General features: G+C 48.1%; 1 protein-coding gene across 5 annotated transcripts in view; it reads right to left on the bottom strand.

The window, feature by feature from the left end:
• Nucleotides 1–27,170, bottom strand: part of LOC131671062 (endophilin-A) — a 1,254,901-nt gene that overhangs the window by 682,521 nt on the left and 545,210 nt on the right. For all 5 annotated transcript variants that reach the window (XM_058947219.1, XM_058947193.1, XM_058947229.1 and 2 more), the window contains one exon: nucleotides 23,711–23,844. In XM_058947219.1, the coding sequence (XP_058803202.1) occupies nucleotides 23,711–23,844 (134 nt within the window). The remainder of the gene's footprint in view (nucleotides 1–23,710; nucleotides 23,845–27,170) is intronic.

The raw sequence follows: 27,170 nt of genomic DNA, 5'->3' as shown, positions 1-27,170 counted from the left end.
GGGTATCCGTCATTCGAAAGGTTGTGTTCTGATTTTGCCCGAGTCTCGGATTTCGCTTTCCATGGAAGGCTTTTATGACTCGCTGATATTGATCTCTGCTCTTTCGATTAATTTTCTGACTTGGGTCAGGGGCGGAGTCTCGCCTAGCCGACAAGGCGACTCCCCAGGCAGTTTTCAATATTCGTGCCAGTCATGCCACTCATTCAAATCAATTTCCAAGATCCAGGCTAAAATCAGGTGTCTTAGCGTTCGAGATTAGCGTTAAAATTGTGTTTTCTCACACAAAGGTGTCGGGCCTTACTCCCGGAGCTCCAGGCAAAGAACTTTGGGTGGCTGCTATGACCACGGCCGCGACTCTTTACCCACAATAGTGGCTCCTACCGATTGCCAGTCGATAGGGAGTAATTTCTTATCTATCCGAATTAAATTCGGATTGCCGGGACCATTGGTCCTTTGCAACTAGCTCCCGGAGCGGTCTCCCGTCCTCTAAGAGGGCGCGTGGTACCACAATCCCAAGAGATTTCCCCTCAAGTGATTCCCGGATTTTGGCTTTTCTGGGCTTGAGTTGAGCTCTTGGGGTGCGGTAGACTCCACGTTGAATGTTTGGGCATTTACGGGCCTGTCATGGTCCGTGTTGTTTATTGTCGTTGAGCCGATTGGCCATTTGCCCTAGGGGCGAGCGTTGTGTGTTTTGCCTACTGTTTCTTTACAGAAACAGCGCTTTCAGCCCCACCACGTGAAGGTACACACATCCGCACATGTGATTGCAAGTCTTCGTTCAAATACACATTGCATTCACTTCGGGTCGACTAGCATTAGTTGCTTGTCGAGGGCAATCGGTGACGCATTTTGTACTTCAGCATTTGCATTTGCTTATGCCCGTACAGGTAAGAGAAGTTTACGACATCCTCTCCGAAAACAACAAAGTGTTGAGGAAGAGCCTGTTGAGATAGCCTCGCGGCTGGCCATATGGTGCACTATGTGCATCATCCATGTTTTTGCTAAGCGGATTATAATCGAGCTTCCTGAGAGCGTCGTGATCGCAACCGCCGATTTCCTCCCACAATCAGTGACTACCCGACGTAGTTGGTTGATGGAGGAAATCGGGGCGCCAGACAGTACCGATGGGAGCACCATGGAGTGCCCGCCGAAACCTTTGGCGCCGCTGCTGGAATGGCTCCAGCTTGGTGGCCCTGGCAGCGACGCGGTCTCCTCGCGTACGATGCCCGGGACAGACGATAAAATTTGGGATTCCTCGTCGTCGACTTCTTCAATTAACACGGATGACGAGCTCTTGTGAGCTCGTACCCGTACTTGCTCCTCCTCCTTATTTTTCTCTTCGATGATGTGGAGGACGGCGTGCATCACTCCATTAACCTCGGGGCCCATATCTAGTCCGATAAGGGCGGCCGCCGCTTGTTCAAGCTGCTCCTGCGTGATCTTCATCCTGTAACATTTCTATATTTCAATATCGGTAATCATTTCCTTTGATATCGAAGGTGGACGCCTGTTCGGCTGCCCAGGGCCTTCGTCGCCGGGGTTTAAGGTGGGGTCCTTTGCGTCGGTCTCCCAGGTCCTTCGTTCGCAGAGTGTCATTCGTCAACGGTCGGTGTTTTCGGTGGTCTCCCTCTCTTCTTTTTCACAACGGTCGGAAGGAAGACACGTAGATTTAACGGGTACGACGGAACCCAAATAGTCAGCGCATTATTACGAGGCCGTCCTCGTGGGCGCTCTACCGTACTATTCTCGCCGCAGGTGATCTTCAAATTTGGACGACACTACGATGATATCGTCCAAATAGGCGAAGGCGAAATCGCCAAGCTCAGGTCCGATCACACTATCTATTAGCCGTTGGAAGGTGGCGCCGGCGTACGAGAGATCGGATAGCATTTGTACGAACTGGAAGTGTCCCAATCCGGGCACGGTAAAGGCAGTGATGGGTCGAGACTCGGGTTTGATTGGTATCTGGTGATACGCGCTACTAAGATCGAGCGTGGAGATATTGCGTGCGTTTCGCAAATGTTTCAATATATCCTGCATAAATGGAAGGAGATACGCGTTTGGCTCAGTAACCTTGTTGACCTTTCGAAAGTCTATACAAAATCGATATGAGCCATCCTTCTTGCGTATCATAACCACCGGGCTCGACCAGCCGCTATTTGCCGGCGCAATCACCCCTTGGGCTAATATTTCCCTTACCAATCTATGCATTTATTGCTCGTCCTTGTGTGACACTGGATAGTAGCGCTGCTTGATCGGTTTCGTATCACCGACTCGAATCTCGTGCTCAATTCCTGCCACACGTCCTAGTCCCGCGGGGGCCTGCGATAAGGTCTCGCTGATGGTCTTCTGCAATATTCCCTGTTGAGAGGCTGTCACTTCGGCTAGTCCGATAGTAGCTAATCTCGGATCAGCTTCTAAACTAGCTACTTCTAGCTTCATCTTGGTTCGCGATTTCTGGAGCAGTAACGTATCATCGTCAGGGTCAAATACCGCTCTAAACAACCTAACGAAATTCACTCCTAGGATTCAAGGGTGGTCCGATAAGTACGAGTACTTAGCCTCAGCGCTCGATGGCGCCACTCTCGCAAAAGAAATATTCTATTACGTAGTACAACCTTCTCGATGGTTACCGTCAAGATTTCAGCCGGATCGGAGTTGTAGTTTATTTTTGAGAGCGTGTGAAAGCAAGCGTGTCCGTTGATTTTTGAAAAATGGAAAAAGAGCAAGGATCAAGGACCGCCCTAAATAATCTAACAAAATTTACTCCTAGAATACATTCATCGACAAAGGTTAGGAGTATAGCTACCAACGTCTGCATCGTCATATCACCTACGGTGGACGTCGGCATCGCGTGACCGACGATTGTCAATTTTCGTTCATCTGGCAGTCCTTCCGTACCCGCGTTGATGGTATCCAATCTGATGCCCAGCGCCGAAGCTATCTGCAGAGCATTACTATCCAATGCTGTGGTGGAAGCTCCCGGATCATAGAGAGCCCTTATTTGGAAGTCTCCTATTTTCATCGGTAGCCACCAACGCATTTCCTGTTCCGGGAAATATAGCGAAACTGATTCAGCGGCTCCACAGCCTTGCTCTTGGCATACCATAGTGCTAGCTACTGTGCTCTCGCGTGGTAAAGCAACGTCCACATTCGTTTGAACCACCTTGGTTCGGACTATCGGAGGTCCTTCGGGAGTATAATTTGACGGTTTATCTGCCATTATCAACGTTTCCGAGGGCTTGGATAATTCTCCACCATCTCGGCCGGTCTATGGTCTTGGTCTTTACTATCGTCAATACCCCCTTTCTCCGTGTTCACTTGATCGACGTTCTCATCATTAGCACAACTATAACAATTCTCGCTCTCATCGCTCAACGCATTCATCACTACCAGTACTGATTGTGTTGGCGAGGGCTGCGAGGTTTCATCTACGGGGTTCGTTTCAAGTGACGAAGGAGTGGGGTCAACCCCTCCTAATCACTCCCTTCTTCGTTTCCCTTATTACATTGGGGATGGTACTTTTTACTGTACCCCAGCAATCCACATTCAATGCACTTGAGTGGTTTGGAGAAATCTCTTTCCCGCTTTCGAGAAGCTTCTTGCTTCTTAGTGCGGTCCTCCGAGGTCGAGTTTCCTTTAACAAAATTGTGCTTCAGCCCTTCTGATATTTCTTCGAGGGACAATACACTTGATTCAATAAATTAAATGTCTGAGCTTTCTTTTCGCTATCAACCGCTTCGATGTTCAGACCAGGCGTCGCCCCCGTTGGCGTCGGTCTATAGATGACCTGGCGTGTTACCTTTTCCAGCACTTTCTCCATATGATCTAATCGATCACTAATCTCTGGCTTATCGCTGGATATTGCCGCTACTTTGCTCTTCCGGCCCTTACTTCCATCGGTGTGAGGGTTATACTAACTCCGGGTATAGAGTCGACTGGGGGTCAGGTACCACCCGTTCTACCTTTCTTTGGTTCAAGGTATTCTGTGCCGGCGTAGCTAACGTATTCAGAACGCTTATGGAATTTACTTCCGCCCTACGCACTTGGCTCTGAATATTGATGATGAGGTTAGCGTGTAACAGTTCCAGTTGGCGTTCATACGCCATCGGTGGATTCAGTCGTCTCATTAGGCCTATAATATTGGTAATGTGTACGTTAACCGGTTCGTCTGGGCACTGATATCGACTTTGCACTTCCCTCATCAGTCGCTGTTGCTGTTGTACGCTGGTTCCAAGCCATTCCCGTGCGTCTGCTTCAAATTCAGCGTAGGAGAGCCACTCTTCCTTCATCACTTCGTACCAGGTAAGGGCGGGACCGACGAGCAGCTCTGATACTGACAAGAGCATTTCATCCTCTGTGAGTCCGGCACCGTTCCTCAAATTATCTAGCCTGGATAGGAAGGTGTCCACACTCGCGATACCCTCTCCGGAAAACTTCAGTTTCCATCCCCGGACAATACGACCAACATCTCTTGTAGTCGATCAAGGGTTTTTTGTCTGTTGGGGTGACCATGTGCTCGGCGTGTGGTTATCCATTTCAACATTAACTCCCTTAAGTTGATGCTGTCCATCCTCTGCGAAAGGGAGCGTCCGGCGGGGGGTCCTCCCGGTGGCTCCGGTGGGCATCTGTCCGGGTCCAGCTAGAGTGCTTTGAGGTAATCGTGTATCGTAATGGTAGGTGAAGGTATCCTGAAATGCAACGCTCCTACGCGTGTTTTCTTGTTGCCGTAATTCACTCGAATAGTTCGTATCATCTTGCTGTGCATTCCTGTTTTCGGCATTTTTCAATATGTATGCTTATTCTTGCGGATAAGTCATCAAGTTGGACTCTTAACATTGCTGCAATTACTGTATATCTTGTCTAACACCTTTGTTAGACTTGATACATTTACTCTTAGCGAGTTTAGCAGCTCGAGCTTCTTTTCGTTCTCTCGGGACCGGAAAATGAGGTCCTGGATCATTACAGCGAATGCAGGCGGAAGTTGAAACTGGCTGCCATCATGAGCCGTTATTGTAATATTTTTAGTACTATTACTGTTTCCGCCATTGTCTATTATATCTGTAACATTTATCACTGTTTCTTGTATCCGCGATATAACTTCTGCACTTTGCATCAACTAGGTTGACGGGTGCTCTTCTTCCTCTTTAGATGCTGTATGTTCAGCGCAGATGAACGTAATCAGCTCTGAGCGTAGGGCTGCCCTTCTTGCTGGGTTGCTGTTTTGGTTGCCAATATCGACGAAATCTGCTGCAGAGTAGTCGCCTAGTAACCAATTTTGCAATCGTCCAACTCGCGAGAGCTTATTCCCATTTGTCTTTAGCTCCAATTGCTCGAGATACTCGTTAATTTCTTCGTCTTAGAGCAACAATATCCAGTTTTCAACTTCCTTTTAAATGTCTTCCATTTTAATTTATTTATTATATCGCGCTTTGTTTTACTATTGCCGCGATTAATTTTATTAATGGATTATACACTTCCTTGAAGAACGATGCGAGTGCGAGTGCTATAATCAATGTATCGTAAACAACAATTTTGATTTTACTAGCCAACGAAAGGCTTAATCAAATTATTATTGCGCTAGCCGAAAAAATCTTTTGCTCGCTATTGCGCAATATAAGAATCCTATATTCGTGGCGGGCCTTCGCGAGTTAGATTTTAGTTTGCTTTGTTTACTATGTGGCATGCGATCAAAATGTGCACAACAACACTTTGATTGCCACCTGGGTCGTTGGTTGACTGACCGCAAGGTTAATGTCTAAAGGTACCGGTGTTTTGAACAATCATAAACTCTGCAGGTTTTTTTACGTTGGGCGCCATGTAACGGGGTGCGAATCCGTTTTATTTCTTTGTTTCACCCGATACGCAGTCGTACCGGAATGCGTGCGGGGAAGTCGAAATATTCACGTCTTGCTAACCGGAGAGCAGGAGGGGACAGGAGTCAGGCAACCAACTTACTACTAGTGACAACAGTAAATTATCGTTTCAATTAAACATGGACTAGTTTATTTTCAATAACCTCTACAATACGCTTGGCCCGCGTGTTTATGTTTATACGGTGTGCGTGACAATATTATGCATCGCCAGTTCGTTCACAATCCTTTGTTCGCGACGTTCGTTTGCATGCACGCTACCTATTTTCTTATAAACGCCGATACGAGGGGAGAGCAATTAAGCGCGGTCGTTTATCAAAAATCGCGACGCAAAGCTGGCCAGCTTACCTTAAGTATACGGTTGCACTATCAGGGGTAACAGGTTATTATCGCCTCCGGTATCTCAGGTTGCCGTCTCTCTCTCTGTCTCTCTATAAAATATTCATTCTATAGGGTGGAGGGGTTCACAACTTCGTAGTTGGCCTACGATGGCCCTGTCTCCACTCACTCCGCACTATAACAATCACGGGAATTATTTATGCACTCGCTTCCGTACTCCCAATTTTTCGTGTCTACATCTGAATTGATCCGGCTCTTCTCTGCTTCCAAATTCTCGGATGGCTAATCCTCGACTGGTTCTTTTACCGTCACGATATATATATATAATTTTCGAGTACATTGATGATCTCAAAAATATACTCGATTCTTGATACAAGGAATAGCTTTGACATTTCTTTTGCGACGAAATTATAGTCGTTTATAGGTTGATACTTGCTAGCGAATGTCGCACATGTGGTTTGCCGCGTGACTTGTGTTTTCAGATAACACGCTGTGAGCGAACGCGCATTCCTTGTCCTTCCTGGAATTCAACTTTCCAAAACTTTTATCTCGGTGAGTTTTTCGCTGCGCATATCAACACCATAACATTAGGCGCCAAAATGTAACGGGGATTTAGACCATTACAATATTAATTTATCCAAGATAGAGTATTTGCTGGTACAATTACAGCTCTTTGCGGGTTTGCGTTATGTCACGTAAGAACGGCCCGGTAGATCAGGTTGCCAACAGGCCCGCGGAGAGCGTCGTGGATCGCCCAGCTGAAATCGCAAAAGTCGAGGAAAGCGATAGGAAGGTAAGGATGCTCAAAAGAAAAGCCATACAATTATAGCAGTAGATGTATATACAGTTTATGTACGTGTAAAAGGTGTGTACATAGTGGCACAGAGATAGCGGTGAGTTAGGCAGAGGGAGAGAGAGACGTAAAGGATGGTTACATTCGGCGATGCCCCTTTGTTATGAATCGGCAAGGTTGCAGAATACGTAAATGCCGTTTGTTACTCCTCATACGAAGGAGAAGGTGCAGCGCGCACAGTTACACGTCACTATCACTTCCCCGTTGAGGAGTATCTACTAGCCATGAGATGGATAACAAAACAAAAATAATAAGGCACATCGATAGGCGCAAGTACCATCGAATGCCTTCGCACAGCTTGCGAGCTGTCAGCTAATTGCTGGCCCTTCGTCACGCGGCACGCGGCGCGCGGCTCGTCACACATAGTTATACATACACACGCACGCGGTCTCTCTCTGCCGACACTCTCTCTTACCTTCTTCTCCGCAGTTGTTGTCTCCTGCAGCTAAGGGAAAATATAAGTCGAAAGACAAGGCTTATTACAATTATTCTACATTATTGTCCAAGAGAGAGAGATATAACGAGCTGGAATCAGACTCGTTATAAAGCAAAGGCAGTTACTTTAATGAAAAAAAAATTTAGTTTATATAAAAATATAATTATTCATAGTTTTGTTTTAGATATTTATAAAAATAATTCTACATAATTTTGTTTCATCGTATATTCTTATTTATTTTCTGTATTACCAATTATTTTTTAATTATTTGTTTTATTGTAAGTTGTAAATAACTAGATTCTACATTATGATTATTATGATTATTTAATACAATTAAAATATTTTTTTAATAGAATTGTAAATTTTGATTTTCTTTAAATTCATGAACTGTGACGGTAAACGTCGAATTAGCGCTAATAACGTGACCTAATTGCTGCTCGCGGGGGCAGCACCTACTGGGGAGATTAGGTACGTGACCAAGGAATGCGGCACGCGAGCAGACGGAACTCGCGCGCTTAAAATTGAACCAGTGAAGCATTGACCACCATCACGCTCGCCCGCTTATCATTTTTGCTATTACCGATCCGTGTGCCGTTAACGCCAAAAAGAACGAGAGAGGAATGCCCAAATCAGTGCCAGCTAATAGTGATTGCTGTTGCCGAGGTGCCATACATCTGCAGAAGGGAGAGATCCGAGCCGACGGAGAAACGTCGTCCTCAACGAGATCGAAAGAGTGTGTGTGAGGTTTCGCCATCGAAGGCGAAACCGCGTGTACGCGAATTCGCGATCCGCGACACAAACACGAACAATCTTCTCGCTGTGCGACTCGCCATTGTCCATCTCGTACGTCTGCAATATAAAGGTAAGCTGGCCAGCTTAATTTCGCGGTCGCGATATAATTGCATATATAACGATCAATTTTCCGACATCTCAAGCGTGCATGCAATAACTCTTCCAACAAAGAGCAGCGAGCGTTCCGACACTGCATGTTGTCGTCGTGCGAGCATCGAAGTAAACAAACACGCGGGCCGACCTGATGTAGCATATAATAGATAATAAAAGGTTCTGTTCGAGTCATTAACAAGTGCTTTCGACTCTCTTATTTCATATTGCTTCCACTCACCTTCTCGTAGATTAGTAGATTTACTGGTTGACTGACACTTGTTTCCCCATGCGCTCCGGATTGTATATTGAGCATAGATGATTACATTCGCCCACTAATGAATACGCGCGAATAAAAATAATTAAACGGTATCTACCCCGTTACATGGCGCCCAACGTTAAAGAACCTACGGTGTTTTTGATTGTTCAAAACACCGGTTCTCAATAGTGACCTTGCGCTCAGTCAACCAGCGACTTAGGTGGCAATCAAGTGTTGTTGTGCACACTTGATATCGAAGGCCACAATAGTAAACATAGCCTGTTAGTTAGCTTGCGAAGGCCCGCCGCGGCGTAAAAGTGTAATTAATAACTGTAAACGCGTGCGAGTGCGACCGAAAGGATCTTAGAAGCGTAAACACCAATAAATTTTGGAAGTTGCCGCAAATCAATAATATTGTACCCGTTGGCCCGGGGAAAACTAACACCGGCAACTTTCAAACGAAATGAATCCAATTTAATAATTTTATTTGATATCGATTGCCTTAAAGTAAGCGTTTTTTCTTAATATTATTAACTGCGGTTGTTGATGACTACGCTAAGCGCTCGTTAAAATATTTTAGATACTAACCAAAACAGCGGCGCTAACAAACAGTTAGTGCCTCTGATAGGCAGGATCATTATATTGCGTATTAACGAGCGAAGAGTCTTTCGGCAGATAAATTGTTAAACGCCCTTGATCAAGCCCAGTGTCGGCTAATAAAATTTTTTTTTATTTTTTGCGTACGGATTTTAATACAGTACTCGCACTCGTATAACAAGCCTGTAAACTTTGCATAAAAATTAGCCGCAAGTCAACTAACAGAGAAAAATGGACTGCACTCAAACAGAAATAGAAAACTGGGTGTTGACGCTCCAGGAGGAGGAAATCGAAGAGTACCTCGAACAACTGGAGCTCAAAACAAGCGGGACCAAGCTCTCGAGAGCTGCACGACTACATACCTGGTTACTCGGCGACTACTCCGCAGCAGATTTCGCGGAAGTCGACAACCAGCAAAGCAGTCCAGCCAAAAGAGCTGCCCTACGCTCGGAACTAACTATATCCCTATACAGGCGGTTGCAATCATGACGCTCTCAGGAAGCTCGATTATAATCCGCTTAGCAAAAACATGGATGATGCATATAGTGCACCATATGGCCAGCCGCGAGGCTGGCCAGGTCACTTTGTGCAAAAATCTTTTGTCAAAGCGGCGGACAGTAATTGTCTTCCTTAGCAGAGAACGGAGACTCCTCAAACAAACAACCCGTTGCTTTAGGAGAGGACGTCGAAAACTTCTCTCTTTTGTGTACTGGCATATACAAATGCTGAAGTACAAAATGCGTCACCGATTGCCCTCGACAAGCAACTAATGCTAGTGGATCCGAAGTGAATGCAATGTGTATTTGAACGAAGACTTGCAATCACATGTGCGGATGTGTGTACCTTCACGTGGTGGGGCTGAAAACGCTGTTTCTGTAAAGAAACAGTAGGCAAAACACACAACGCTCGCCCCTAGGGCAAATCGGAAAAGTATGATAACACACATACACTAACTGTATCTCTATACGAGGAACATACAGCATCCGAGCAAGATCGGGAACACCCGCTAGCCGAGTTAATGCAGAGTGCGGAGGTAATATCGCGAGTGCAGAAAACCGCGATAAACATCGCGAATGTCCTGGACAGCAGAGAGAACGCGAACAGTAATAAGAGTATTACGATAACAGCTGATGATGGCAGCCAGTTCCAACTCCCGCCGGCTTTCGCCGTGATGATCCAAGACCTCATTTTCCGGTCCAGAGAAAATGAGAAGACACTAGAGCTGCTACACTCACTGAGATTGAATATCTCCAATTTAACAAAAATATTAGACAAGATCCTCAGCAACAGCGTCAATGTGAAGGACCAACTGGACAGTCAATCCGCCAGAATCAACGCATTAGAAAACGCCGAAAACAGAAATATACGGCAAAACGATGCGAATAGTTCCAACGAAGTGCGGCAACAGGAGAATACGCGTAGAAGCGTAGCATTCCAAGACACCTTCACATGCCATTACGACACCAGGCTACCCCAGAGCACTCCAGCTGGACCCAGACAGAGGCCCACGGGGGCCACCGGCAGGACCCCCCACCGGACGCTCCCTTTCGGAGAGGGTGGACAGCATCAACTCGGTGGAGTTAATGCTGAAGTGGACAATCACCCGCCGAGCATGTGGTCATCCCACCAGACGTCAAACCCGTGGTCGACAACAAGGGACGTCGGCCGCATTATCCGAGGATGGAAACTCAGGTTCTCCGGAGAGGGCAATGCGAGCATTGACACCTTCTTGTCAAGGCTGGACAGCTCGAGGAGCAGCGCAGGACTTACGGAGGACGAGATGCTCCTGGCAGTATCTGAGCTACTCGTCGGTCCCGCCCTCGTTTGGTACGAGGCAATGAGAAATGAATGGTTCTCCTACGCGGACTTCGAGGCAGACGCTAGAGCATGGTTTGGGACCAGCAGGCAACAACAGCAGCGTTTAACAAAAGAGGTTCAAAGCCGATATCAGGCCCCAGACGAGCCCGCGAAAGTCTACATCGCTAATATGATGGGCCTAATGAATCGGCTGAACCCCAAAATGACGCACGAGACCCAACTGGACCTCCTGCATGCCAACCTCCTCCCGGAAATCCAGAGGCCAAATACGGAGATCGGAAGTAGACTCCATACGTACCCTGAACGACCTGGCCACGGCGGCCCAGAATAACTTGCATCAGCGAAGGATGGAGCGGACGGTACCAGACCTTCAGTCGACTCTATACCCTCAGTTAGCGTACCACCCCCGCACCGACGCGAGCAAGGGTCGTCAGGGCAAGGTGGCATCTATGTCCGGTGACAAACCCGAAGTTAATGACAGGTTGGACCGCATGGAGAAGGTACTCGAGAAGGTGACGCACCAGGTCGTCTACACGCCGACGCCCTCGGGGGCGGCACCTAATCCGAGCCTAGAATCGGTCGATGGCGAAAAGAAAGTCCTATCCCCTGATGTAGTGAACCAAATGCTGCTGTCTCTCAGGGAGATATCGGAGGGGATAAAGGATATTCGCGCCGGCAAAATCCCGACTTCCGAGGACCGAGCCAAGAGACCGGAGACTCCTCGCAGACGAGGAAGAGATTGCTCAGGGCCGATCAAATGCGCCGAGTGTGGCCTACTGGGGTACAGCAGGAAGTTCTGTCCCCAATTCAATAAGGGAAACGGACAGAGGAGTGGATAGGTTGGGTTGACCCCACTCCTTCATCCCGTAACCCAAACCCCGTTAATGAGATCTCGCGGCCTTCGTCAGCACAGCCCGCACCGTTAGTAGCGAGCGTGTTGAGCGACGAGAACGAGAACTCCCTTAGTGACGCCAAAGATGAGCGTGGCGGTAGAGTGCAAGCGGAGAAGAAGGGTAATGACGTTAGTAAAGCCCGAGATCTGGACCAGTCGAGGCGGTGGCGTATGGATCGCACACGCCCTCGGGGGTACGGGCAAAGGCAGATCAATCGTCAAAGGGTATCGACGTTAGTAAAGCCCAAGACCCTGGACCGGCCGAGGTGGTGGCGAATGGATCGCACACGTCCTCGGGGGCAAGGGTAGCGGTGGATAAATCGTCGAAACGAAATCCCATGGAAACTTCGATCGTCCGAACCAAGGTGGCTCGTACGACAAGTGACGTCACTCTACCACGCGAGAGCACAGTGGCTAGCGCTATGGTGTACAAGGAGCAAAGCTGTGAGGCCGTCGAAACTCCCGATATTCCCCGGAACAGGAGACGCGTTGGTGGCTACCGGTGAAAACAGGGGACTTCCAGATATGGGCCCTCTATGATCCGGGGGCCTCCACCACAGCCATGGGTAGTAATTCTCTGCAAATAGCGTCTGTGCTAGGCGTCAGATTGGACACCACCCACGCGGGTACAGCAGGACTACCAGACGGTCGTAAGTTAACGATCGTTGGTCACGCCCTGCTGCCGTTCACCGTGGGGGAATTGACGATGCCGACGAGAGTAGCCATCCTCCCTACCCTCGTCGAGGAATGTATTTTAGGAGTGAACTTCGTCAGGTTGTTCAGAGCGGTACTTGATCCCGACGATAATACGTTGCTGTTCAAGGGATCACAAGCCAAAATGGAGCTAGAAGTAGCTAGCTTGGAGGCTGGTCCGAGATTAGCTACAATCGGACTAGCCGAGGTAACGGCAGCCCAACAGGCGATATTGCAGAGGACCATTGACGAGGCCTTATCGCAAGCTCCTGCGGGCTTGGGATGTGCGGCAGGCATTGAGATCGGGTCGACGATACGAAGCCAATCAAACAGCGTTATTACCCGGTATCGCACAAGGTCGAGCAGGAGATGCATAGACTGGTGAGGGAAATATTATCCCAAGGGGTAATCGAACCAGCGGACAGTGGCTGGTCGAGTCCAGTGGTTATGATACGCAAGAAGGACGGCTCGTACAGATTTTGTATTGACTTCAGAAAGGTCAATAAGGTCACCGAGTATCCCGTACCGTTTATGCAAGATATATTGGGCGTTTGCGAAACGCACGCTATATCTCGACACTCGACCTCAGCAGCGCATATCACCAGATCCCACTCAAGACCGAATCTCGGCCAATTACGGCCTTTACCGTACCCGGACTGGGACATTACCAGTTCGTACGAATGCCGTTCGGCCTCTCGTACGCCGGCGCCACCTTCCAACGGTTGATCGATAGCGTGATTGGCCCCGAACTAGGCGAATTCGTCTTCGCCTATTTGGACGATATCCTAGTGGTATCGTCCAAATTCGAGGATCACCTACGACACTTAAAAACCGTATTGGACAGGTTGTGCAGAGCTGGCCTCTCGATCAATCAAGAGAAGAGTATCTTCTGCAAGCCTGAAGCCAAGTACCTAGGCTTGTTAATCAACCGTGAGGGTATCAGGCCAGACCCTGGAAAGGTGCGCTCTATCGTGGAGTACCCACGACCAGGAAACGTGCGACAGCTGCGCACCTTCCTGGGGGTCGCTTCATGGTACCGCCGATTCTTGAGTGACTTCGCCACGCACGCTCAACCGTTAACGAAGCTGACGGGGAAAAAGAGCGAATATGTGTGGGGAGAGGACCAAGAACAAGCCTTCGCTAAGCTTAAGGCACTCATGATATCCGCTCCATGCCTCGGGTTGCCGGAACCCGACGGGCAGTACGTGCTGGAGACAGATGCTAGCGGTACGGGAATCGGTGCCGTCCTGATACAAAGAGTAGGAGACGGAGACCGGATCATCCAGTACGCTAGCCGAGTCCTTAACCCGGCTGAGCAAAACTACTCAGCCACTGAGCGCGAGCGCTTGGCGGTCGTGTGGGCCATCCAAAAATTCCGCCCATACGTAGAGGCATACCGGTTCAGGGTGGTGACGGACCACAATAGTCTAAAATGTCTATATAACCTGAAGAACCCAATCGGACGTCTCGCCCGATGGGCCTTGCAACTCCAAGGCCATACTTTCGAGATCAAATATCGAAAGGGGGCAGACAATGTGTTGCCCGACGCCTTATCACGCGCTTTTGAGCCCACGAAGGTAGAGGTTGGCGCAATGGACCAACCGAAGTCAAGGGACAGCGCCTGGTACACGGAGCAATTCCGACGCGTCGAGAGCCACCTAGAAGTGTACCCGAATTGGAACGTTATTGACCGGGTGATGTATCACCTAAAGCCAAACTACGACCACCAAGAAGAAGATGGATACGGGGACGCATGGAAACTCGTCGTGCCCCCGGAGGAACGCAAGGCGGTATTGTTCGAGAGCCACGATCTAGAGACGGCAGGACACTTGGGACGCGAGAAGACCTTCGCCCGCATCGCCCAATCCTATTACTGGCCGGGAATCTATGCGGACGTTAAGGGATACGTCCAAAAGTGTCAGGTATGCCAACAGTGCAAGGTTGAGCAGCGACCGCCGCGCGGGTTCATGCAGGACCGAACGTGGTCTATGCCTTGGCAAGTGGTCGCGGGCAACATCACTGGACCTTTTCCGAAGAGCCCTCGAGGACACGAATACGTCCTGGTATTCATCGATGTATTCACACGATGGGTCGAATGTATACCCATACGTAGTGCCAATGGCAAGACGATAGTGAAGGAACTCCAGGAACGGGTAATCCTGCGTTTCGGTACACCAAAGATCTTCTTGTTCGACAATGACACCAAGTTCCGCAACTAGTTGGTAGACGGGTACCTGAGAGATCAGGGTATAAAACGGACCTTTACCCCAAGCTATACCCCGCAGGCTAACCCTACGAAAAGAGTTAACCGTACCTTGAAAACGATGATAACCTCGTACCTGCGAGGGAATCACAGGGAATGGGACCGAGCGCTACCCGAACTCATGTTCGCATTGAACACGGCCGTCCATAGTTCCACCGGGGTCAGCCCTGCCATGCTCAACTACGGCAGAAAACCGGGAGCCCCAAATACTCTTCGGAGACGAATGGACGAGCTCGCCGCACAAGTGGAGAGTGTGCTTCGAATCGGGCAATGGAACGAGCACATGAAGAATAGCCGTTCCGCCGTTCAGCAAGCTCACGAGAGCGCTTCGGATAAGTCCCTGAGGCAGGCAAGGTATTACAACGCCAAGCGTAGGGACCACAGGTTTAAAGAAGGGGACTGGGTGTGGAAGAGGAATCACGTACTGTCCTGCGCAGCGCAGGGCATTTCCGCGAAGTTAGCACCCAAGTTCATAGGCCCCTTTATCGTCACAAGGGTACTCGGCGCCAACTCATATCGCCTTGCCAATCAACAGGAAGAGGTCACGACGTTAATACACGCCAAAGATCTCAAACCCTATTATGGGCAAGATGACGATTTACCGGAAGATGGGACTCGACCACGAGACGACGACGAGACCTCTACCACCGAGGGAACCGTGGCGATGAACGTCCCGCCCAATGCGAGCGATACGACGATGCACGGAAACGGGAGCGCCGATACTGCGGACAACACACCCCAAAACAACAACGCGACGACTCCGAGCTCACCTCGTCATATTCGTCTTAATCTCCCCAACCGAGTCCCACTAAACACCTCTTCTTCTAACACGGCGAAGCGCCCACGAGGAAGACCTCGCAAGTATGCGCTAACCACACACACTACATAACATCGACAGACTACTCGAGCCCCTCCACCCATCGTCGGGAAAAGGAAGAGGGGCAGACCACCGAGAACGCCAATCGTCAATGCATGAGACACGGCGAACGAAGGACCTGGGAGATCGACGCCAAGGACCCCACCTTCGACCCCGGCGACGAAGGCCCTGCACAGCCGAACAGGCGCCCACCTTCGATATCCAAAAAAATGTTCGGGATACTGACGCATAGAATTTTGCAGGATGCAGATTACGCTCGAACAATTTGAGCAGGCGGCGGCCGCCCTCATCGGGTTGGATTTGGGCCCCGCCGTCGAAGGCGTCATCCACGCTGCTCTACATCTGCTGGAGCAGAAGAGAGGCGAGGAGGAGCAAGCACGGGCGCGAGCTTACGAGAGCTCGACGTCTATGCTGATTGAAGAGCTCCCGGCGGAGGATGCCACCGCGCGCGCGTCGACAATACCCGGCATCGTGCGCGGCGATGCCACGCCGCTGCCTGGACCCCTAGCGGGATCTATCCCGCTTAAGGCCCGAAGACATCCATCGGTACCCAGACGGAGGAGGGTACCACCGACGCGAGCTGGCGCCCCAGGTTCACCAGCCAGACACCCCCGTCTGGCGAACGAACCTGGGAGGAAATAATGGACGGGTTGAGGGAAGTCGAGCAAGGCTGGGCGACCCTCAACGCCCTCCAACGAGCCGTGTACGCCGAGTATAACGCGTACGCGGCTGCGGGACACCACCCCGACGACATGGACTACTGGGATAAGGTAGTGTCCCGCCGTCGCCAGTTCGCGTCAGCACTCAAAGAGGTGCAGCGGCGTCACCGCCAGGCCCTCGAGGGCCCGGCGAGTGACATTCCCATGGGCCTCTCCCAGCCTCCGATAGCCGGAGCCAGGCCAACGGCTCCAGAGATCAGGTTGGGGGCCACACCACGCCAGGGCTCGCAAACGTGCGGGGTAAACCTGGTGGTGAACGTAAACGGCAGCCAGGGGGGTCACGCAATGGGGCCCATCCACATCAATGTGGTTGTAGGGCCCGCGGGTGAGGACCCCACGGTCGAAAGACCGCTGTGGCCCGCCCCGAACCGTAGAGACGGGTTGCCACTGACCCCCAGAGAACGAGGCCTCCCACGGGGCACCCTATCCCGAGCTCAGTGGGAAGGGTGCAATGTGTGCCACTACCCCGGGGTGATCCGCACGGATCGTTGCCCCCGTGTGCGATGGCACGCCGACCTGGTCCAATAGAGGCTGGGATGGGAGGTGCGTGGCCGTCCTCCATTGGATGACCGAGGAGAAAAAGTATCGCCGAGACCAGCCAGGTGATCTTTCCCTGCCCCCGTGGGCAGGGCCACCGTTATATTACCCTGAGCAATAAAAATAGAACTAAACATCTCACGGACTATGACCCTTTATTATCCTTTCTCCTCTCCTCCTCGAAAGGGACAGCGCTAATAGAATTATCGTCAAGGACCCCGTAGGTCCAGACTGTAAGGTGGCTGTGACGGTAAACGTCGAATTAGCGCTAATAACGTAACCTAATTGCTGCTCGCGGGGGCAGCACCTACTGGGGAGATGAGGAACGTGACGAAGGAATGCGGCACGCGAGCAGACGGAACGCGCGCGCTTAAAATTGAACCAGTAAAACATTGACCACCATCACGCTCGCCCGCTTATCATTTTTGCTATTACCGATCCGTGTGCCGTTAACGCCAAAAAGAACGAGAGAGGAATGCCCAAATCAGTGCCAGCTAATAGTGATTGCTGTTGCCGAGGTGCCATACATCTGCAGAAGGGAGAGATCCGAGCCGACGGAGAAACGTCGTCCTCAACGAGATCGAAAGAGTGTGTGTGAGGTTTCGCCATCGAGGGCGAAACCGCGTGTACGCGAATTCGCGATCCGCGACACAAACACGAACAATCTTCTCGCTGTGCGACTCGCCATTGTCCATCTCGTACGTCTGCAATATAAAGGTAAGCTGGCCAGCTTAATTTCGCGGTCGCGATATAATTGCATATATAACGATCAATTTTCCGACATCTCAAGCGTGCATGCAATAACTCTTCCAACAAAGAGCAGCGAGCGTTCCGACACTGCATGTTGTCGTCGTGCGAGCGTCGAAGTAAACAAACACGCGGGCCGACCTGATGTAGCATATAATAGATAATAAAAGGTTCTGTTCCAGTCATCAACAAGTGCTCTCGACTCTCTTATTTCATATTGCTTCCACTCACTTTCTCGTAGATTAGTAGATTTACTGGTTGACTGACACCTGTTTCCCCATGCTCTCCGGATTGTGTATTGAGCATAGATGATTACATTCGCCCACTAATGAATACGCGCGAATAAAAATAATTAAACGGTATTTACCCCGTTACAGAACATAATTTGTTTCTGAATTCCTTATTTTACTTATAATTTATATATTTCATATAAAAAGACATTATTTTCTATTTACAACTTTCTTGTATCTTTATTAAGTGTTCAGATATTTAAACTTCAACAAAATAATCATTTGTTTACTAATATACTTGTAACTTGGGTAAAAATTAACATATAGACTTGATTGACTTCTCATTTACAAGTAAAAACTAAGCTTTTAAATGTAGTTGAAATTTGTAAGATGCAGTAACCAGTTTTAAAACTATAAAGAATTTCATGAGTATTAAACTTTTTGATTTTATCATTATTTTATTCTTAAAAAAAGATATTGTTTTTAGTTATTTTAATCTACGAAAGTTTTTTTTTGGAAGTTTTGAATTCACAAAAACGATCACGTCGGAATTTGATGCTGCGATAATTTTTCACCAAGATATCTTGTCAAGTATCTAGAAATATACTTAGACTCAGTGGTGGGAAAATGACACGATTTTGAGGTTTTCGACACGTACATGTCAGAAGCTGTAAACAACGTCAAAAACCATGTCAGATTATCAAAAACGTCAAAAACTTCCAAATACTATTGCGCATGCGCAGCATTGTTACACCAACGTACTTTGCTATTGAAATTCTAATTTGAATATTTTTAATTCGACCTTTGATCCTTTGACGCTAAGAAAGCCTGGTGTTATTTATTTATCTCCAACAGTAAACTAACAACCTAAATGTAACAATTATCACAGTTTTTGTAAAATTAATTTTCACAATAAACACTAAACAGTAATAATAGTACTAGTACCAGGTAATTTATCATTCTTCATTTGAAAATTTCGGTTATTCACCTCAAATCTTATACCAAAGTGAAGAAGCGAATCATATTTCAGAAAAATCATATATTATTAACTGTTCAGGAATTAGTGATTTTTCTTAGTTTTCTTGCTTGGATTATTTATTAAAATGGCAGGTATATATACGATATTTTTCAATAATAATGTAGATGATCTAAAATAGTCTTTATTAAAATGTTTTGAATTCAAATTTATAATGATAATAATTTTTTTTAGCTAATATTGATCGTAATGAATTAGACAGATTGCTTGGGCTATTTTTTTTTGGATGCAACATACCTTTCGTAATAGTCGAATCACCATTGTTTAGAAATTTCATTCAAGCCTTAAATCCAAATTACATTATTCCAATTAAGAAGACTCTCTCCAACAGTAATCTTAATAATCGATTCAACGAGTTACAGCAATCAATAGCCAATATGGGTGTAAATAATGTAGTTTTGTTAATAGACGGATGGAAAAATAAGGCGGCCAATAAACAAAATGTTGTTGCCATGGTTCGTTTAGACAACATGCAGCGAAGAAAGTACATTTTTTTGAACATCTGGAATTTCAGTACTCATCGTGAAACTGGGGAAGCTTTGCGTCAAGTGGTTGACGAATGTATTGGAATGGCAAGAGAAAAATATAATATTAATATATACGCTGTTATCAGTGACGGTGCAGCTGTGATGATTCTCATGGGTCAATTTGTTGGGATTTGGCATGTAACGTGTAATAGCCATAACGGCAATTTGTTAGCAAAAAGTGTCGTGGATAACGGATTTGCAGGAAGAGTGCATGCTTTGCTAACAGATTTTAAAAGACCTGACGTAGACCGGTACCGCACCGGTTGTACCGGCACACCGCGTCGGCGCGCCATCCCACGGCGATAGCCGAAAAGATGTCAAAACGTGTTGTCAAAAACTCAGAAAGTTCGAGAGGTAATATACATAGTAAATTACGTGTCAAAAACTATGTATTTTACCTATGGTAATTTACCTACCCACCACTACTTAGACTAGAGGTTCACATGGAAGGTGCATATTTTCAGGTGACATAAACAATTTGGACTAAAATGGAGTAAATTATTCTTAATTTTTTTCACTCCTGATGTTTGATAATTATATTAGTAATCTTGATCTTAGGAGTCATCCCTAATAGGGATATAATTAAAATGGAGTAAAATTTACTGACTTATAAGAGGAGAATCGGTGCTTATGATCGAAAATAAATAATGAAGACCTCTGTCAGGGAATAATTTAAAGCAGAAATAATTTAAGGCACTTTGATACACTTTGTTTGTTGGATATTAGTTTTTTATTATTATTGTCGAATTTTTCATTTTAATGCAAAGGTATAAAAATTCCAGTCATCAGCGGGGAGAGCCTAGAACAAACGTTTACAATGCTTTTTCACACAAAGGGAAATTATAGAAATAATTTACAAACAAAAGATGCATCCACACTGCTTAATTAAACTAAAGGTGGCTATTGAGATACTTCGTACTAGCCACTCGCCCTAGCGACTGCAAAGTAATACTTATTGGGGCTTGTTTTCCACTCGTAGTTAACCTCGCTCTTTGATTTTTCCACCTGTTCTCGCTCGCTTGCTCTTTTGTTTATTTTAGACTACCGGCTTAGAGTAATTCACAGTATCCAAAAGAGTTCTTCTCGAGGAATTTATTAGTCTTCTAAAGCCTAACTCGGGGAACTGAAAACTTCACGGCCACGATAATACCTGTGCATCCGTGCACATTTGAATGATCGAACTTCTAGAGGTAGAATCCGATTACTTATTTCATTTAATACATAGATGTGTATGCATATATTTATAAAAATATTAATCATTACACTAGATAATTTGTTCTTGTTCTATGATAATTATTTGATAAAGCTTGAATACTGTGTATAGGTGATTTGATAATGCGTCAAACTTTTCTTTATTTCATCTGGCTCATTGACCACAGAGGTTTCTAATTGAAGGAGTGAATTTAATTGGTTTTTTGAGTCTCTTGATAACCTTACATAATGAGTAATCCATTTCTTCTATACATTGAGATAGTACGGTTCGTCACCAATTATTTAGGGCTAGGAAATGAGGTAATATTGCTCTAAGCATTCGAGAGAGGATTAGAGTAAGAGAAAGATAAAATAAAAGAGTTAGACTCATCATGTCAAAAATCTTAATCTTATATTCTACGCATTAACTTAACTTATTATACAAGTCTTTGATTACTGGGAAATAGCAATATGTTCTCCTGCCTTTTGTGGCTGACTATCATCTCTATTGCCATACTCTTTTGATTTCATCGTTGATGAGTTGTGTGGCTTTCGAGATTTTTAGTCTGCCGGATCGAAGTTCTTCCGAGTCTATTCGGATGCCGTGCAGTGTTATCGATTTCTCTTTCCTGACGCAGTACTTTGCAACTCTCCCGTCAAGATCGACAGCTATTGGTCGGGTATTGAATTTTAAGATTTGAATTTCGATCGGTCTATTGCCCTAGGGGCAAGCGTTGTGTGTTTTGCCTACTTTCTCTTTAGAGAGACAGCGTTTTCAGCCCCACCATGTGAAGATACACACATCCGCACTTGTGACTGCAAGTCTTCTTTCAAATACATATTGCATTCACTTCGGGTTGACTTGCATTTACTGCTTGTCGAGGGCAATCGGTGGCGCATTTTGTACATCAGTATTTGCATTTGCATATGCCCGTACAGAAAATAGAAGTTTATGACATTCTCACCCAAAAACAACAAATTGTTTGTTTGAGAAGTCTCCATTCTCTGTTGAGAAAGACAATCATAATCCACCACTTTAACAAAAAGATTTTTGCACAAAGTTACCTGGCCAGCCTCGTGGTTGGCCATATGGTGCACTATGTGCATCATCTATGTTTTTGCTAAGCGGATCGTAATCGAGCTTCCTGAGAGCGTCGTGATTGCAACCGCCTTACCGTGATGACAATTCTGTCATGGCGAAAGAGATGGAAAAGAGAAAAAAAAAACTTGACCTTGTCTTCTTTTGCGGTGGCATGGTGAATTAGGCGGCCGAACGAAACTGCGTTGGGTGGCACCTCTTCTTCAATCAGCTATACCTCGCACAAAGGGTCAGCCTTCCTTATATTGCGCGGGCAGCTGGGCAAAGACTTGGCAATCGCTCGCGGTCACTGTCCTTATTGACCTCTTCCTGTCGGAATGTACTCACAGTCTTCTACCTCTTACAGCGGGGGCTCGACGTACAATGTTGAATGGCTCTTGGTCACTTACTTTCTCGCAATAGCCTACTGAGATGCTCTTGCAAGGGCGGATGAGAAGAAAGTGAACGCCAGCAACGATCTTCTCGCGGTCCTTGGCTCGCGCTCTCCTTCATCCCCACTTGACCTACATTTTCAGGCAGTATGTGACGCAACGTTTATTGGTCGTACGTCAAGCACCTGTCTAAACCTGCATAGTGCATGCGCTCTCTCTCTCTCTCTCTCTCTCTCTCTCTTTCACTCATTCTTTCTCGCTCCCACTACTAGAACTCTACGAGTCTCTTCGGCCGCTTCTAGGCAATCATCGATACTGAAACAAAAGACCAAGTGTTAAACGCATTTCTAATATGCGCTTAACTAGACCATTGTACCTTGTCGAAAAGAGGAAAAGAGGAAAAGAAAAGAGAAAAGAGAGTAGAGCATACTGCTTTCTCCGTCACAACATTCAAATGATCTTAAAACTTATCATCAAAGTTAAAGGCAAGATCACTATAACATGTGCCACTCAGAGATGAACTTTCATCTGTATCATTTTTTGAAATATTTTAAATTTTAGGAGAAGTGTACGGGTGGTTTGAACCATCTTATATATATATATATATATATATATATATATATATATATTTACCCGAGTAATATACATAGTTTACATGATTGCAATAAATTTTATATACACTACGAAATAGTACATTACGTAATGCGTGCGTGAAGTATGTGATCGTGGCACGGGCGTTGTCGCAAGTTACGTACACTATTTTTTCATACAAATGCGGGAAGTTCGAGTGTAGTAGGTTTATGTGAGCAGGAAGAGAAGGAAAGGAAGTTTCGGCTGGTGCCCTCCCTCGTTCGTAAAAAAATATGAAAAACTTTTAAATTATTAGTTACAAAATGAATAATTATTTATTATTAAAATGAATCGTAAGAATATTACAATTATTAAAAATTAACGTTTCATGGTTCTTGTCGTCTAATGGTTAATTAATTTGTCTTCTTTCTTCGTTTGAATTTGATTCTTTGGGAAAATAATAGTGCTCAAATTGGAGAAACCCATACTCGTCCCGACTTTTATGATAGGCCATTAAGCGTCAGCACATGCAGTAGATCTGCGTGTACCTTTACCTACTTTTACTTTTTACACGCTTATTCCTATCTATTTTTACTTCCCGCACGCTCTCGTAGCTCTTCCCGCACGCCGAATAACCGTGCGGGAATGCTACACTTCCTGTACAGAAAAGCTTGAGGGAAATCGAACTTCCCGCACGCCGTGTGGAAAGTGTGATTTTCAACGCACGTTTTCTACCGAGCGTGCGGGAAAGACGCACTTTGCGCACGGAGTGTCGAAAAATTGTAATCAAGCAAAAAAAATAATTTTCCGTTCTCTGATGTGGACTATAATTATAAATTTAAAAATAAAAGACAAAATAGATCTTTTCTATTCCAATTATTTTAAATTAACTGTTACTTACCATTACTTCTTTCAAATCTTTTGTCTGCAAATGATGCAGCGGTTCCAAAAAATTTTGCTTTATGCTATCATCTAAGGAGTATTTAACATCAGCCATCTGCTTCATAGCATCTCCCATTTCTATTAATGACTGACCTATATATATGAACCAATTAATATCAAAGATATTCACAATAAAAAAAAATAAGATTTTTATTTCGATTTAAATTAGGAACTATAAGTAAACGAATATTACCAATTATTAAAGACATAAAATGAAAATTTTTAAACTTATAGATTGAATGACGATTTTTTTTAAAAAATAAATCGTACATAAAAACTTCAGCATATGTATTGTAACGGCCCGGAAAATAATTAAATTATCCTCGCGGCCTGTTAAGAAAATTATCTTCGCTGCTCGGTGTGAGGCTTACCGCGACCCCGATCAGCTAGGCGCTTCCTGATGTTCCGCCGCGCACGGGCGGACACGTGCTGCCCTGAAAAGGGATCGCGAAAGCGCGGCTAAGCACGAGAGCGTGCGTGGATTTTAACCACGGGCGTGGGAAGGGACAGAGGAGCCTTCCTGGGTACGCCCAACACAATGGCAACACTTGAGCAGGTCAAACTGCGCTTTATTTAGTTAATCAGATTCTCTTTTTTACACAATACCGCGTGCCAACATTTCGCTTCGAGTACTATTTTAGAGAGAGAGAGACGCTCGCTCGCGCAACCAACGCACGCTAAGTAATCGCTTACGAACACAAGGAAACTCACCGGGAAGTAGCTGCTGCAGACAGACTACTCCTTCTCGCTAATCGCCCTCGCTATCGCCCTTGTTCGGGCGGGCAAGCTCTGCTCCTCGAATCGCCCACCGGAGATGACGGTCCACGGGCTCTGGTGGTCCTCGGGGATGGCGGCAAACTTTCTAGCGCATTCACACTTTCCTTTTTCCTCGATCCTTTTTCTTTCGTTCGCGCGCGCACGTGACGCTAGCTCGAGCTCCCCGGTATCAGTGCCCGAAAATCGTCTCTTCTCCCCACTCTACCGCCGCGGCACGAGCCTCATCGAGTCTCGCTCTGTCTCCCTCTCTGCTTCGCTTCGCGCTCGCTTGCCCGCTTGGCCGTGCTCGGCCTCGTGTGCGGGCAACTTTCCGCGAAAACGGCCCCGGCCGCTATAGCCCCCTCCTAGTCGGATGATACCCGAGGTAATCTCCGACGATCATAGCGCGGAATGATTGTGCGAGGGTGAGGACTGGAGAGGTGAGAGGGGTGGAGTGCAATAAATGTGACGGTGACATGAAATATGAATCTTTTATTTAGTTGCCCCAGTGGGCAACTGTCAGCGACACCGATGGCTGCAGCCGCGACGGAATTCGCCGTGGCGGGCGAGGTTCGGGCAGCGCGATGACTTGGAGACGCGGGAATGTCCGCAGATGTAGCATCCCTCGGCGTCTCGGCGCGATTGGCCCTCTCGGCGACCCTCCGGGTCGATGACGTTGGGGTTGGAAGTCCGGCTCGCGCTCCTCACGCGGCTCCGCTCTCTTCGCCCCAGGGAATGGGCGCTCTGTTGGCGATGATGTTTTGACCAGCGCCCGTGACGTTGACTGATATTGATCGTCACCGTGTTTCCCCCCGAGGAGTTGGCGTCCACGTTCACGCGGCCGTGATGGGCTGACTCGGGGGTAGCCGCGTCCTCAACGTCCTGGTTGGGCATTGCCTGGGCTGTGGGCCTAGCAGCCCTGGGCCCTTGGGGGCGCTGGTCTTCGATGCTGGGCGCCCGGCGGAATTCCGGGTAGGGCAATACTGGAGGGGGCGCCGTAAATACCGGCGGCTGCCCCTGCTGTATCGCCCGGACCGCCAACTCGTAACGCTGCCACCGCTCGAGTTTCTCCAGCCACGGGCCAAGGAGGGCTACCGCACCGGGCAGTTCTAAGAACTGCGCCGACTTGGTCAGGACTTGGCGTTGGAAGCTCATGACGAACTTCCAAGCGTTTCCGAGTTCGGTCAGCGCTCGCCCGATGCTTGGCCAGCCCTCCTCACTCGATCGGCTCGCCCGCTCGCTCAACGGGGAGGTGGGCCAATCCACGCTTTCGTATGGCCGGTCGATGCGTCCCGTCCCACGTCCCGTATCCTGCGGCCGCACTCGAAGGGCACGCTTCTTCGGCTCAGGACCTCTTCTCGGCCCATCGCGGCTCCTGGCGCGCCCGTGGATGGCCAGGTCTGCGAGGCCACCTCCTGCTGGTCAGGGTAGGCCTGAGTCGTTTGGTCTAGCCGGGTCGGTGTCGCCTGGGTTGACACCGCCCAGCGGAACGGCCTGACCTGGACTCCGCGGTGCACTGTTGAGCGGGGGGTCTGGGTGGTCGCGTTCCTCTTCTCGCCGGTGGTCTGTGAGGAGGCGTCCTGGGTTTCGGGCGCGGGACGATCCGGACTTGAAGCGGGTCTTCCGGTGGGTACGCCCTTGGGCGCGTATCGCCCGTACAGCCACGCGTGTGTCGACGTCTACGGCGGCGGGGCGGGGTGGCTTATGTGCCCGCCGCGGGTCGGCCAGCCTTCCGGGACCTCACGGACCACTTCCAGGGTGAGCCCTGGATACGGCCCTGGGCGTGGCGGCGCGATGACGCCCTCTTCCTGGAGCTGTTGCATCCGCAGGATGAGTCGAGCTCGGGCGTCATCGAGCCGGCGGAGAACGGTATCTTGCGTGATGCCGTCCCGGATCTGGTTCGCAACCCGGTCAAAGATGCAGGCGAACTCCGCATCCCTCTTCTCTTCGCCCTCCAACTCGAGGGCCTCGACACGCATCCGCTCGAAGGTCTTGCGAGCGCCGAAGAGGGTTCTTTTCTCCGGCCACTCGAGGTCCTCGTGTCGGGCGTAGTTGAAGAACCAGGCGGCGACTTCGACGACTGCGTCTTCCATCGGTAATGGGGTGACAATGGATGGTATGAGGTGAATGAATGATCATGGCTGATGGGGGTAATGATTGCGAATGGCGCGGGGGTGACTGCTAAGCCTTTCGTGGTCTCCCAGGCTTTCGCTTGTTCGCTTCGACGGCTCGGCTCGGATTCGGCATAACTCGCGTCGCTATGCGAAGTACCAGGCGTGCCGTCTTTATAGGCCGGCCTCGTGGCTTTCTCGCGACAGTGGGCTGTGGGCTTGCCGCTTGGACTTTGCGCGGCCGCCCTGGTCCCCGCTTCGCTGGCGCCGGCGCGAGTGTCGGAACCGAAGGCTCGCCCGGTTCGTCGGACTCGCGCTCGCTCACTTGGTCGCACGCTTCGGGCGGGTCGACTTTCGCCCTTGTTTCCCTCGGCGGTCGAGCCATGTCTTCCCCATCTTCCAGCTGGGTTTGGTCCTTGAACTCGACCGAGTCGTAATACTGGCGAAGGTCTTTGACGTGGACGAGGGTGTCTAACTCTTCTTGGTGGTTAGCCAGTTTGAACGCGTTATTGCCGCAAACTTTCGTGACGACGTACGGCCCGGCATATTTCG

This window comes from Phymastichus coffea, unplaced genomic scaffold (genome assembly GCF_024137745.1).
Source record: "Phymastichus coffea isolate CEN01 unplaced genomic scaffold, Cenicafe_Pcof_1.1 PCOF00009, whole genome shotgun sequence".
In the NCBI taxonomy this organism is placed as follows: domain Eukaryota; kingdom Metazoa; phylum Arthropoda; class Insecta; order Hymenoptera; family Eulophidae; genus Phymastichus; species Phymastichus coffea.
The sequence above is the reverse complement of the archived record's forward strand: the minus strand, read 5'-3'. Positions and strand labels throughout refer to the sequence as shown.